Below are 15,129 nucleotides of genomic sequence, written 5' to 3' on the forward strand. Positions count from 1 at the left end.
TGTTCTTGTTTGTGATGCTACTTCGTTGAATTCATTCTAACAAACAATAGCAATGGAGGAGAACTATAAGGTCTTCTGTAAATTATTTTATGTTTTATGTTGTTCTTTTGTGGTGGCACGGCGGTCGAGTGGTTAGCGCGCAGACCTCACAGCTAGGAGACTAGGGTTCAATTCCACCCTCGGCCATCTCTGTGTGCATGTTCTCCCCATGCATGCGTGGGTTTTCTCCGGGTACTCCGGTTTCCTCCCACATTCCAAAAACATGCTAGGTTAATTGGACAAATTGTCCATAGGTATGAATGTGAGTGTGAATGGTTGTTTGTCTATATGTGCCCTAGAAAATGAATAAATAAATGTTGTTCTTTTGTCCAAAACCTAATTGAGACCGAGTCATCAGCACCGTTGCTGGATGCTTTGATGTTTGATCTCTGCAGCAAGCTATTTGATAAATTGAAAGAAAAAAATCTCCAAGCATCCAAACAAAATTGGACTGTTGACAGTATTACACATTTTTCATTAACATGGTTTTTGTTTATGTTTGACTAGAACGCTTTGAGGTTGGCCCTTGTAAGCTCTAAGTAGAACATTTCCCAGCATTACAAGTGCTTACAAGTGGATATTTTTTTATGTGATCTACTTTAGTTTATCTCTCCAATACAATAATGCCAGGATTCATGTTCCGCGTCACAGGTAGGCCGGAGCCTATACCAGCAGAATGTATCTGTAACAATCTCTGAAATCATTGGGATGTGTGTGAGGAACCTGAAGCAGTGATCGACCATCCCATCATCAAAACAGAAGCATCTGGGCCAGACAGCAGGAAGGATTGGCCACAAAAAGAAGACATGAAGACAACCATGTGTTACTGACAACCTCAGTGCCATGACAAATTTCACAGGATTATAGCAATAGTCACACTTGGGGAGGGCACTGCACACAATACCAGATTTCTCATTCTTAAAAATCCCTGATGAAATCAATCTCTATACTGTCCATGTCATGAAATAAATAAATGGCAGCGAGGTGGGACATGACAACGCACGCCCAATTTAGCTAGCATAATGGAAAAGAAAATTATAGAAAATGGCAGGGTGGGGGAGACACTATTTTGGAAAAATTAACATTAAAATAACATGCATTTGCTGATGTCGGGTTCTGACCTTCATTTGACCATTGGATTCTGGTCGCTTTTCAACCAATGTTACAACTTTGACACAGGTTGAGCAAAACAAAAAAAATGTTGAAGCAACACACATTCATTGACATTTACTAAATGTTGTGTTCTGACATTGATTTGACCTTTGGATTCTGATTCGCGTTTCAACCAATGTTACAACATAACTGGGGCATGCTGGAGCCTAGTTCGACCCTAGTTAGGATACGCGGCATAGAACACAGACGGCTGGACAAAAACGTGTGCTTTTAGCATTCACACAATGAGCAGTTGCTGCACTTCTAGCATCCGGCCAGTAGATGCCACACTTCTGCAGTGTCGCATATAGGGCTAAATTGCTGAAAATCTTCCGGATTACAAGGACAATTTGGTTTGCTTCACAATGATATTGACATTCTATACTTTACAAGAATAGTGGTTCAATAATAGCCCTATAATGAAAGGCGACGGCAAGAAATTTTACCTGAAAGACAAAGCTCAGGGCTTCAGCATTAACCAGGAAGTGGTTTTGAGGAAGTTTGTTGAACACTTAAAGAAAGTCTATCAGCTAAACGTTGGTTGCGACCTACCATAAACAAAAAGAAGAAGAAACTTAACAGATAAAAGGTTGGTGAACTTCTTCAATTTGAATCACTTTCTTAGCAGCAATTGGATTGTACCAACGCCATTAAAAAGTAGACTAGTACAATAACAATCGTTATTGTTTTTTAACTATAGCGATCAACGTCTCATTTGAACACATTAGTCTCCCTTCCGTACCAATGTGATTTTTCAGTCAATAGCGCATGTTTATGTACTATATGTGTGTTTATGTACGGGTGTTGTATTTACTTGTACTTTGTACATGCATTAAAAACGAACACGAAATATGTCATAATATGAAATAAAATACAGGATTATAATTTGGCGTTGCAGGGGCGGCTTTGACCTGAGAGCCAGTCGAGCTCTGTCTAAAATGCCCCTGTTTCGGGGGGACCATGCAATGAAGCCCCAACCCAAGTGGAGGAAACTGGGGCGCAGAAGGATTACAGATGATGAACCTGTGCCGTCTCTGACTCAGCTTTGTCTTCTGAGTCTGGCTGACAACATGAAGGAGGTGTGGGTGAAAGATTACGCAGACAAGTATTTGGACCACTATTCTTTCAGACACATCATGGGACCTTTCAATTTGCTGTGTGAGTTTTTATGAGTCTCACAGAGAAAGCCTTCAACATGTAATCCAATCCAAGAATTATCATCTCTTGCAGCAGGGGATCTCGTTGAGGAGCTGACACAATTACTGTGCACAAGAAAGCAACTTTCCCGTGCTGCTCTCCATCTTCTGTTGGTGCCCCAGCTGAGAGGCTTATCCCTGGAGAGATGTCCTGGTCTGGTCACCTCGTCCCTGTGTGCCCACATCTCTGCACGTTGCCAGGTTAGTCACTAACTATTCAATGCTCAATGTTAGTTGAGTTAGTTTTTTATAACGTATTTTACACTGAGGGCTTGTAAGATTTTGCATTGAAAAACAATGGCCTCTTACTAGCCTGGGATAGCCATAGCAGCTGAAAGGTACACCAGAAACCAGGGCTTGAGAGCTTTTCGAGTTTATTTTACAGACAGTGCAGCAGCATTTCCCCCAGCACACACAACAGGCCTCTCTCAAACAATTTCACCCCGCCCCTTTTACCTGTGAAGGGCCAACCACAGTTCCCAATGAGAGTCCAAAAGGTACCCGATTTACATTCCCAACACCCTTCATATTAAATATAAGTCCTTCAGGAGTCCCCCACTGAAGGGTCACTTCCTGTATATATATATAAACACTCAAGTGTACCTAACAACTTGGATTCCCCAACTACCACCCAGTCAATCCCCCCTCCTCCAGGTGGCACTTGGGAGAGTCCAATTGAGGTGATCAGCCTCTGGCCTGCACTCCCATGGGGCGCGCCTCCATGTTTGTGCCACGACGAATCACCTCAAACAAAAGGAGAAACTGATGAGAAATTAGGAACAACACAAATGACTTCTGAATGAAAAACTAACTAACTAAAGTGGCACTTAAACGGCAAACAAATATAATTAAAGCACTAACCAAAATATATGTAAATAACTAAAGCCAACTATATACACAAAGAGAAACCGGACAGTGTAGGTGGGGCATACACCTGATCAGTGAGGGAGGATTGGCAGCTCCCTCACGGGGCTGCATGGCGGATGAGTGGTTAGTGCACAGACCTCACAGCTAGGAGACCCAAGTTCAATCCCATCCTCGGCCATCTTTGTGTGGAGTTTGCATGTTCTCCCCGTGCATGCATGGGTTTTCTCCGGGTACTCCGATTTCCTCCCACATGAATGTGAGTGTGAATGGTTGTTTGTCTATATATGCCCTGTGATTGGCTGGCGATCAATCCAGGGTGTACCTCGCCTCTCGCCCGAAGACAGCTGGGATAAGGATGTCGCTGTAATTGGAAATGAAAAAAGTATTTGGCCTGCAATAACAATTCACAGCCAATCACTGTGTGGTGCTGTTGTGGACTGACTTCAGAAGTATCTAACCCTGATTCTTTGTGCATTTTCCCCACATAGGCATTGCACAGACTCAGCCTATCTGGAGCTCAGCAGATGCCGTCAAAGGTGCTCTCTGACGCCCTGTACTGTCTGCCTGCGCTGCGTTCACTTTCCCTGGCTGGAACACCATGTGACAGCGCTGTGATTAGGACCATCACCCTCCGTTGCCCTTTGCTGCGCCATTTGGATGTATCTCAATGTCATTTTCTTCCCCCATCCGCTCTACTTCTGCTTGGAGGTTTCTGTCCTTCATCAAACTGTGTGTCTTCCAGTACATCTGTGTCTGGCCTACCGCTCTGTAGTTTATTTGCTGTTGATATTGGATTTGGAGACTCTGCAATGGTGGCTGCCTACCTCCTCCTCTCTTTGCCACACCTTGAGAGAGTGGCCATGGAGGGACTCTCACAGGCTTTCTTGCTGATCCAGAACAGGCACTTTGCACTGGCAGATGAAATCTCCACTCAAGAAGGACTACCCAGGTTGGAGGATGTGTGGAAGAATGCTTGGAGCAAGAGGAAAATGGAAACTGAAGAAGACAATCACACACTATTGGATAGTGATGCTAGTGAGAGTGAAGATGAGGCAGCCACATGCTCCTATAGTCTTGCAAATGATGAACACCTAACCCTGCACATAAGAGATGTTAAAGCCATAACATGTGATTGTCTGGTTAGTTTGGGCTGTTTATGTCCAAACATCAATTCCCTATCTGTGATCATTGAGGAGGAAAATGGAGGACAATTCCAAGCATCTATCTTAGCCACAGGCCTGCAGCCATGGTCAGGTCAGCTGTGGAGTCTATCAGTACAACACCAAGGCCCTCTGCAGGACCTCCTTCCAGCCTTGCAAGTGGCAGGAGCTTCCCTGGTATCCCTCACTTTGGAAGGAGTGAGAACACACCCTCGCTCTCTGCTGGAGATCATCCGCATCTGTACCAGACTTGAAGAATTAGTCATCTGTGCAGAGCCTCCCACCACACTGGCAAATGAAGTGGAAGATGTAGTACAGCGAAATGAGCGTGATCTTCCATGTCTGCCCAACCTTAGCTCTCTGGCATTGAAGTAAGACCACAAATAATATGGACTTTATCTCACAAAAGTGTGTACACACACCACATTGAAGCAACAATTTTAATATTATCTTATCAAGGGACAATACTATAGAAATTAAATGTGTTCTGTCAGTGTACAGCTTGTATAGCAGTATATATTTACTGTCCACTAGAAATGACAACACAAAACCATTACTGTCTAAATAGCCATTGAGTACACCTCACAGTGAACATTTACAAATTGTGACCAAGGTGTGAATGTTTAGTCTGAACACCATTGTTATCTAACACTAATTAATTCTCTTGAGCATGGAATTGATGACACATCTTGGAGATGTGTTTGGGCTCACTTGTGATGCCAGCTACAGTATGTAGATTATAATGGATGTGTGTTGAGTGTTTTTCACTGGATAGTACATTTATACTCCTATACAAGCTTTACATTGACTACTCTTAAGCTATATCCATGTTTGATTTCTATACTATATATCCCCTGAAAAGATATACCATAATAAAAATGCTTGTTGAAGTGTGAGGTGTGTACTCACTGATGTAAATGAATGTTTTTGACTACTGTCATGTTATTTGTCCCCTCTACAGTTACTCTTATGAGCACAGCCAAATGATGCCTCTCATCTGCGGGTCACCTTCCTTGATGAAGGTGATCATGTGTCTCCTGACTGGGTCTCCTTTACTTGAGAAACTCTCCTTGGTCTCTTTGCCGTGCCCCCTGAACGGCATTCTTCAATGTGTCCTGGATTTCAACAAATTTTCAGCTTCTGCCAACTGTGTTCCCAAACCACTGGGAAGACTACAACGACTTAACCTGCAAAGAACAAATGTAAAGATGAAGACTGTGAACAATATTATGCAGCGGAGCAAGAGACTGAAGTATGTAGATGTGAGTCACTGCTGGCAAATCAGTCAGCAAGAGTGGTCATACTGTAAGAAATCAAGCACAGTCGAAGTCGTCTGGGTGTAGTGCGGAGTCAGTTGTCCATGCATCTGTTTTCTTGGCCTCATTTGGGTTGTGAGCGAGCTGGAGACTGGTGGGAGGTCAGGTGCACTCTGGACTGGTCACCAGCCAATCATAGGATACATATAGACAAACAGACATTCACACTCACAATTTGAAGTTTATATTAATAACAATAATACATTTTATTTATATTGCACTTTACATTACAGAAATCTCAAAGTGCTACAAAGAAAGCATAAAATGTACAGTTTAAGTTAAGTTTCCACTTAACCTAAACTTGCATGGATTTGGACTGTAGGTGGATGTGCTAACCACTGACTTGCAAAAATTTGCAATTTGAATATTTCATCTGCAAAGCACTAAATTGTTTAAAATCATTGTGATTTCACAATGAGGAAAGAAAACAAATGGTACTAGGAAACTACGTTTAGAATGAATTATGCAGTGAGTGAGCATCTTCCCACCTTAAGAGTGGTAGACACCTTACATATCTTACCATATCTTACCATATTTACATTTTTGTCTTACAGTATTTACATTTCCATTCTACTGTCGTCTCGATTGTGCATTAAATCTTGGTTAAAAAGGCAAACTTTAAATATATAACTCAATAATTATTTGTCATTATACAGTGTACACTATTAATATACTATAAAAGTATGAATTCATCTGAATGTATGTACTGTAAGTGACTGATGACGAATCTAGATACTTTATTTTTCTGCTGGAGAGTTTTCCAATATGCTGAAAGCACTTAATTGTTCTGTATTTTGTGTTCTGATGTGGAGCTATACGCATCCAAAGTGTGAATGTGAAAGTGCTATTGCATACTATATTCACCAGAAGACTGTGCTACTGACGAACCACATCCGTCATGCTTGTGTAAACCATACAATAAACACTGCATAATTTGTTCAATGGTGGTAATTCAAGAAAGTTCTCAATTGGCAACGTGCGATGAACTTTGAGAGGCGTTGGCCGAGTTAAAATATGTATTTTATTTTGACGAAATTATTAACAATTTTAAATGAATACACAGAGAATCTAGTATATTTGTAGTACTAACGGAATCGTTTTTTTCCCTCACTTTTTCGTTTCTTTATTGTCAACTGCCTACTTTTTTCCTACATCTTTTCCCAACAACATACGCAAATAAGACGATGGCGTCATCTAGCGACTTTTAGGACAGCCAATAGCTACATTTCTTACTGAAGAGTTGCCAACACTTCTCCTGCCACATATCCGGGTTAGTGTCGTAAAGATGGCAGTTGTACGAGAAAAGGAAGAACCTTTACGTTTTTATCCGTAAGTAATTCATTAGTATGATGCCAGGTACATGTTGCTGTAGGTGTAAAATGTGTCAATGTGTTCTTAAGGTGTTGTCCGTGCCAAACATGCTAACGCTAGCAAACAGCCTGGTTATTTTTAACTTCGTATATTGTCAATTTGTAAGCCACAGTTACGATACCCAACATAAATACTGGGGTCCGTGTTTCCCATATTTCAATTTCAGGTAATGGACTGGCGTAAGAAAAACGGAATGGAGCGTTCCAAAAGCCCAACCTTCATCGCACTAACTGGTGGTGTTAAATTAATTAGACCAAGAAACTGAAGACAATCTGCATCATGGGCAGGTACGTCGTGTTCATGTAAAATGCCCCCATGTGTTCATCAACAAACATGCTAACCTCAGGTCTGTCGACCATCTGTTTATCTGTTGACAGGATCAGCTTTTCCTGCCTTTTCCCGGCGTCCTGGCATTTCAGTCTGTCTTCCCAAATGCTTCCTCGGCTCTTGCTGCCTTCAGTCAGGCAGCTGCTTTTTGTAGGACTACTCTTCTTTCTTTTGGTAGCGCTTTACCTATTTGTTGTCACTGGAAAGTTACCTGCCAGCTGGATCACAAAGGAAAACCACTTCCACAGGTTAACTAATCATTTTAAAGGAATATGTACTAATTGGGGCTGCACGGCGGATGAGTGGTTAGCGCGCAGGCCTCACAGCTAGGAGGTCCGAGTTCAATTCCACACTCGGCCATCTGTGTGTGGTGTTTGCATGTTCTCCCTGTGCATGCGTGTGTTTTCTCTGGGGACTCCGGTTTCCTCCCCCATTCCAAAAACAGGTTAATTGGCGACTGTCCATAGGTATGAATGTGAGTGTGAATGGTTGTTTGTCTATATGCGCCCTATGATTGGCTGGTGACCAGTCCAGGGCGTGCCCCGCCTCTCGCCCGAAGACAGCTGGGATAGGCTCCAGCACCCCCGCGACCCTTGTGAGGATAAGCGGTAGAAAATGAATGAATGAATTCTAAAATCTCACCTAAAATTTCTGTGAGGTATTTTCATTTAAATTCATTACATTTATGGCAGGTGAGAAGTTTGCTATAGAGACACATAATCACTGCTTAAAAGTCAAGTGATTACATAGCAATATTTTGTAAACGAAGATGAAATTAGATCAAATGCCTGATATGTGTCTACATTGTTTGCCCTGGCCTAACCATTTTATTTTGTTTCCAGGCACCTGGCTCGTGTAACTGATGTGGACGCAACAGACGCAAGCAATCCTAACCTAAACTATGGGTTGGTTGTGGATTGTGGCAGCAGTGGCTCCCGGGTGTATGTGTACTGCTGGCCAAAGCACAATGGCAACCTCCATGAACTCCTGGACATTCGTCAAATGAGGGATCAAAATCGAAAATCTCTGGTCATGAAGATCAAGCCAGGTAAGAGAATCAAGGAATGAATAACAGTACTGGTTACTTCTAGGGGTGTCTTACAACAGTTGACTCTTCGACGATTTGAGTATCTGTCTCACCATTGAATCATACAAAAATGTCATTTGATCAAGATTGTACCATTCTGACTACATGGGGGGTGTCCACTGCTGCCACTGAGCAAACTTTTTTTTTTTTTTACAAAAAAATACCTTTGTTTTTGTAATAGCATATTTTGATACAAAAATTTGTGTTTACTTAAAATGCAGTGTGTTCAACAGAAGTCCTATACTTGCCATACATTAATAAAACCCTCTCCTTTTGTGACATAATCCAAAGGAGCTGAGGTGAGAGTTCACTTTGAACCCTAGGAAGACTGTCAACATCGATGGACTTATTGGCTCATGATGTGTACAAAAAAAATAATATAAATTGTGTTTGAAAATGTTAAAGATGACCCCAGAAAGTAAAATGCAACTTGTGTCGGCAGCATCTAACATGTCACGTGACGGCGTATCATTTCAAATAGATAGGACTGTTACAGCAACTTAATTTTATATGCTGAATACAAGAAAATAGGCTGCTAACTGAGAGTTTTGCCAAATGGTTAATTTAGTAACTGCGATTGATGACCAGGATCATAGTATCTTCGGCAGTTGACCTGACTTGCAAGTTAGAAATCAGGCTTGTGTTGTGTGGTAACTAATAAATTCTTTGTCTTCATCTTTGTGTTTTTAGGAATTTCTGAATTGGCTACAACACCAGAGAAAGCCAGTGACTACATATACCCCCTGTTGAGCTTTGCAGCCGAACATGTTCCCAAGGACAAGCACATAGAAACCCCCCTCTATATTCTGTGCACAGCTGGAATGAGAATTCTGCCCAACAGGTACTGTTTAATGTAATGAACATCGTCTGCTTCCTCCTGCGTACCTTGCTTAGCTTGTTCAAGTCAAGGAAATCATGGAGGTTATATATTTTTTTTGTTTATCAGTCAGCAGGAGGCTATTTTGGAAGACCTTCGAACAGACATCCCGGTCCACTTCAATTTCTTGTTTTCAGATTCTCATGTGGAAGTGATTTCCGGAAAACAAGAGGGTAAATAGTGACATATGCCATCAATGAATCCAGTTTCTATTCTTACTGCTTGTCTCACAGAGACTATTGGAACTTGCTTCTGTGAGGAGCACCTCCCCTGATTCACCAGTGGACTTTATACTGCAGGTGCAGTGCAGAAGCTTTAGAAAAGAAATGTGAAAATCTGAATGCTAAAACTATTTAATTTAGAAAAGTAAGTTGAATTAAGAATTGAATAAAGAAATTTTATTGAATTAAATGCTTGAGTTCTTAGAATGAGAGTTAGAATGCACAGTTTCTGTAAAAGCCATTCTGTAAAAACAGCACCTACACTTAATGAAGGGGTTCCAGTTGACCTGATAATTGTCCAGTGCATTAGCTTGACTGAAACGTTTTGTATGTTATGTCAAAGTACATTTTAGGGGGAAAAATGAAATAAGCAAAAAAAAAACTGTTAAAATTTCAAAGCTGTGCAGCTGTTCATGTAGTTATTTTTCAAGACCTTTTTCTGTTGTTTTAGGTGTTTATGCATGGATTGGCATAAACTTTGTCCTTGGAAGGTTTAACCATGTACATAGAGGTAAGCACACCATTATTTTTGTTACATTCGGTAACTCATTCCATACATGTGGATATTTAGTAACACAGTTATGTGTCCCTCCAAGATGGGGAAGCTGTCATAGAGGTCAGTGTCCCAGGCAATGATCAACAGGAGGCACTAGTGAGAAAAAGGACTGCTGGTGTTTTGGACATGGGCGGAGCTTCCACACAGATTGCATTTGAAGTGCCCAAAACTGTGAGCTTTACCACTCCACAGCAGGTTATTATTATCCACAACCAAATACGTTTGGGTTTTTTTTGCTGTCTTTGCTTTTGTCACTCATTCGTCTCCTGTGTTGTGTTCCCTGATGAAAACTGTACTCACTAATTTTGTCCCTTGGAGACGATCTGCTCTTGCTTCATCACTTATTGTAAGAAGGCGTTGCATGAATCAATTGCAGGAGTTAATATTGAGAACGATGAATATGTACAAACAGCACTTAGTTTACGTAGTGCAGTTGTAATGATAAATGAATACCTTTATGACAGTGACACAAGCTGATGTCTTAATTTCATTACATTGTGTAGATGTACCAAAGTTTGATTGCATGTCAGGATGTGCTCTCCCTCATTGTCTTATGTATTATGGAATGTGGAACCGGTCTGTTATGTCATTCACTAGTGTTTGTGTTTGCGTCCCATAGGAGGAAATTGCCAAAAACCTACTGGCGGAGTTTAATTTGGGGTGTGATGCTCATCGCACTGACCATGTGTACCGTGTGTATGTGGCTACCTTCCTGGGTTTTGGAGGAAACACAGCACACCAAAGATACGAGGAGAGCCTCATCAGAAGCACGGCCACTCGAAATAAGTGAGTGCCCTGCCAGTGCTTATCAAGCAGTTGGGCTTTGTTGTTTATTCATCGCTGTTTCTCTCTTCTTTTGCCAGGCTGTTAGGTCAGCATATAGGGGAGACGGCCGAGTTCCCCCTCCTGGACCCGTGTCTCCCCACTGAGCTGCAGGATGAGATTGGTTTCTCTCCACACAAGGTCCATCTGCGAGGCACTGGGGACTTTGACCAGTGCAGACGGAGTTTACAACCTTTCCTCAATCGCACAAATGATCCTCAAACCTCTCTCAGCGGCATCTACCAGCCAGCTATTGATTTTAACAACAGCCAGTTCTTTGGTTTCTCCGAGTTCTACTATTGCACTGAGGATGTGCTACGCATAGGCGGAGACTATAATGCTTCCAAATATGCTCAAGCTGCTAAGGTAACCAGCACATTTCAAAAGTTTCATGACAATAATTACTGTTTATTTTGTGTGTCCCTGTAGTAATGCGTGTTTAGTTGTAAAAACCCTAACCTCTAAAGATGTATTCAGGGAAAAATGATTCCACAAACAGCACAATTTGCAGTTTTGCCATAAAGATCGCCATTAACAAAGCTTAAAGGGATATTTCGGATTTTTTGACATGAAGTTGTATGACACCCCCATAATCAGTGAAGTCCGTCAACAGTGACTAACTCCCCACTTTTTGTCCTAAGCCAAGTTAATTTGGATTTCATTGCTGAGGAAAGTAGTTCCAGCTAGTTGCTAGTTGGGGGGCAGTTAAGTAAAGAGTTTGCTTCTCGTAACAACATGACTTCAAAAGCATAATACATTTGTCTGTGACGTTGCAGTGAGCCGCCCCGTGCCTGGGTACAAGCTGTTAGATGTATGAGCTGAGTGGGACCGATCACAGTATAGTGGGCATCCCTGGAGGTGGGCCATGGGTGGAATAAATGAAAACAGACTGTTTTGGAAATCCATCAAAATACTGCTGGAATAGGTGCAGATTCTGGAAGATCTAGAAAGCTTTCAGTGCAGGTTACCGTGTGTAGCTGCTCTAGAGGAGTCCACAACTCATTACAAAGGGCCGAAAATGAGCATAATAGGTCCCCTTTAATACTTCACGACCTACACACACACACATAAGGACGTTCTTAGAGAACACGGGGCACCGTAACAGTATAATAATAACCCTTGTCCAATACAGCATGACAATAACTATTGCGTATGACTCGCTGACAATGTCTCGTCACATTTTCAGAGTTACTGCGCCACCCAGTGGAAGACTCTGAGGGAACGCTTTGATTCTGGCTTGTATGCTTCTCATGCTGACCTCCATAGACTCAAGTAAGTTCCTTGAGTATCTTGAACAGTGAATAGCCCTTAAAGACTACTGTGATGTTAGCGTCAGAGGGTACACAGTTGTACATAATTGTGTTTTCTTCTCATTATGCTCAGTATTTGTATAGTATGCACTGTGATGATGCTTGTTTATCTCTGCAGGAACCAATGTTTTAAATCAGCATGGATGTATGAAGTATTACATTCAGGCTTCTCTTTCCCTACTGACTATAAAAACCTGAGAACTGCATTTTTGGTCTACGATAAAGAGGTGCAGTGGACTCTTGGAGCCATTCTATTCAGAACACGTTTTCTGCCTTTGAGGTAAGGCATCTTTCACACTTTATTCAAGGTTTATGATATAGTCTTCAGCTAGCACCATATTTAGCATGTGTATACTTTTTTAGGTGATGGGGTTTTTTTATGTACTAAGTTTACTGTTTTTTTTTTTTTTTAGGGACATCCAGCAAGAAAGTCTAAAAGGACTGCACGCTCACTGGCGGCACAGCTTCTCCTTTGTCAACAACCACTACTTATTCCTTGTCTGCTTCTTCATTGTCCTTCTGTCCATCATTCTGTACTTACTGCGACTTCGCCGAATACACAGGCGTACTGCACAGCGCTGCTCGCCTTCCTCTGTGCCGTGGATGGAGGATGGCCTGGGATCACCAACACTTCCCATCAATCTATAAAATTTCACTCCACCTCAGAAGTCTCACCAGTGTGTTCAAGGGGTCTTGGACAAGAAATTTCCTTGAGAGACTTTTGGCCTCGCTGAGCCACAAAAGAATGTGTGTTTAACTTATTTTGTAAATGTCAGGTCAAAAATGTGCTGAATTAAACTTCATATTTTCATATGAAAGATTTTTAAAAAACTATTCTTAACAGAAGTTCTGCATTTTATGTTTGTAGATTTTATGTGGGCATTCGCCTCCTTCTGCCTTTTTAAAAGCACTTGTTTGTTCCACATAAGTACAACACAAAACCATCTGGATTTGTGACATGATATAACGTTGCTGTCCTTGCTGGTACTGTTGTGTTATATATAATGAATGACAAGTTCATGCTTTACTTGTGCAATACATGTCTTGTCACTGGAGTCATTTTAAACACTCCTCTGTCAGGGCTACCTTTCTCGCTTGTAGGCCTGATGACTTTCTTTTATTATAACACTGAGCATTGTTTGACAGTGTGACTATATTGTGCTTCATTTCAATGTGTCGTGTGAGATGATTGGTCATGAACCCATTTTTTTACAAAATCAATGTAGTGAAATGTTTGCATCGTGTTGTCACATTACAATATAGTAATAAAGCTTTTATGGATTGGAAATTCTTTCCCTTAAGTCTAATCACCATGTACACTGTTTTCCATTCTATGGTTACAGTATATACAGTATATAATGTTTCACACAACATTAATGTGTAGCATTTCTACTTTTAAGGGGATTTTGACTTGCTGTAACAAATTCTTTTGAGATAGCCCATTGTTTAGTAACCGGTCTTACAACTATCAGGTAGTAACACAGGCTGTCTAACACAAGCCAATTAACGAAGCAGTTGGTTGACACGCCCACAGTGACTCCTGTTTGTGTTTTAATTTCAGACAATAGTGCAGTAATTAGATCTCACGCACCATTTTTTTGTCAGCAGCTGACTTTGGGTAAAAGGTAAACATACGGTCCAAATTTAAAAAAAGAATAATTTACACGCGCTCCCAAAGTACCCAAGAAACCTAACTGCTACAGGTCAGTGACTCTCATCCCACCTCATGAAGGCCCTGAAGCGTAAGGTCCTTTTCCATCTGGGCACCCTGATGAGGTCGTCAGTTTGCATACCAGCCTGGCATCAAAGTGGACAACGCTATCTTCCTCCTCCATTGAGCCCTGTCCCACCTGGATTCACCTGGGAGCTTTGTCTGGGTCATCTTCCTGGACCTGAGCTTTCAACACCAGAAGGCCGGACATCCTGAGGGACATGCTGGAGAGCTCAGTGGTGGACCATCACCTCATATTCTGGATTGTGGACCACCTCACCAACCGCCCACAGTATGCAAGGACCCGGGACTGTGTCTCAGAGACATCTCTACAGTGTCTTGTTATTCCTCAGAACAGTGCAAGCACCGTTCCTATTCACCCTCTACACTACTGACTTTTCCTGCCTGTCACCCTCCTGCCCTACAGAAGTTCTCTGATGACTGCCATTGTTGGACAAGAGGTGGATGACAGCTAAGCTGTCCTCTATGATGGACAAAGACTCCCATCCACTCCAATTAACACACACTCACTGCAATAAGTCACTGTTAGTGACAGGATGATATGTCCAAAGTGTTTGCTTTCCTTCCTACAGTTGTCAGAGTCCACTAAAAATGCTCAAAAAGTTCAACCATCCAAGAAACCTGTGGTTTGAACAACATATGGGCTGCTAAGTAGTGTATACATAATAACGTAATACTGACACGTATTACCTTGTTTTTGCACTTTCTCTGCTCTTGTGTGCTTTTGTACTCAACACTTGTACACTTATGTGCTCTTGTACTTGTGGTTGTGTGCTTTTGTACCTATTAATTTGTGCTCTTGTACCTGTGACTGTGTGCTCTTGTACACTGGCTGATGTAAACCCAAAATTCCCCTTGTGGGACTAATAAAGGTACATCTATCTATTAGAAAAATTGACATTCTGTACTGTATGTGTACAGGTTAAACACACAAAGAAAAATCAGTAATTGCTGAGCTATGGCGTATGGAGTATGCAGTGGAGGTTCTAGCTATGGGCCATTTGGGCAATTGCTTAGAGTAGCGTTTTCCACATGATGCTTCTTTATACTCCTTTTTGAACAAGTGATCTAACTTTTGTTAGAATGCTCATTAAGT

At 41.6% G+C, this 15,129-nt stretch overlaps 2 protein-coding genes and 1 long non-coding RNA gene across 4 annotated transcripts; 2 read left to right on the top strand and 1 right to left on the bottom strand.

Moving 5' to 3' along the window:
• The first annotated feature begins 1,541 nt into the window (after positions 1–1,541).
• si:ch211-214j8.12 (uncharacterized protein LOC100000539 homolog) lies at positions 1,542–6,667 on the top strand. Its single transcript, XM_058071577.1, has 5 exons — positions 1,542–1,780; positions 2,090–2,349; positions 2,422–2,588; positions 3,743–4,785; positions 5,376–6,667. Exons 2-5 carry the CDS (start codon positions 2,130–2,132, stop codon positions 5,755–5,757), a joined length of 1,812 nt encoding a protein of 603 aa, XP_057927560.1. The 5' UTR covers positions 1,542–1,780; positions 2,090–2,129; the 3' UTR covers positions 5,758–6,667.
• On the bottom strand, positions 4,991–7,659 carry LOC131128596 (uncharacterized). The gene is made up of 3 exons (XR_009129674.1): positions 7,443–7,659; positions 5,719–5,848; positions 4,991–5,601 (listed from the first exon to the last, which is right to left on the bottom strand). It is a non-coding gene; the product is annotated as an uncharacterized LOC131128596 (long non-coding RNA).
• On the top strand, positions 6,925–13,589 carry entpd4 (ectonucleoside triphosphate diphosphohydrolase 4). Of its 2 annotated transcripts, none has more exons than XM_058071574.1 (13): positions 6,925–7,059; positions 7,268–7,388; positions 7,479–7,676; positions 8,271–8,476; positions 9,206–9,356; positions 9,462–9,565; positions 10,065–10,124; positions 10,210–10,364; positions 10,789–10,955; positions 11,033–11,357; positions 12,178–12,263; positions 12,420–12,581; positions 12,715–13,589. In XM_058071574.1, exons 2-13 carry the CDS (start codon positions 7,381–7,383, stop codon positions 12,947–12,949), a joined length of 1,857 nt encoding a protein of 618 aa, XP_057927557.1. In that variant the 5' UTR covers positions 6,925–7,059; positions 7,268–7,380; the 3' UTR covers positions 12,950–13,589. The 2 variants fall into 2 exon arrangements, with proteins under 2 accessions (XP_057927557.1, XP_057927558.1); XM_058071575.1 differs by having other exon boundaries at positions 10,210–10,340.
• The last annotated feature ends 1,540 nt before the right edge of the window (positions 13,590–15,129 follow it).

Source organism: Doryrhamphus excisus, chromosome 4 (genome assembly GCF_030265055.1).
Source record: "Doryrhamphus excisus isolate RoL2022-K1 chromosome 4, RoL_Dexc_1.0, whole genome shotgun sequence".
NCBI lineage: Eukaryota > Metazoa > Chordata > Actinopteri > Syngnathiformes > Syngnathidae > Doryrhamphus > Doryrhamphus excisus.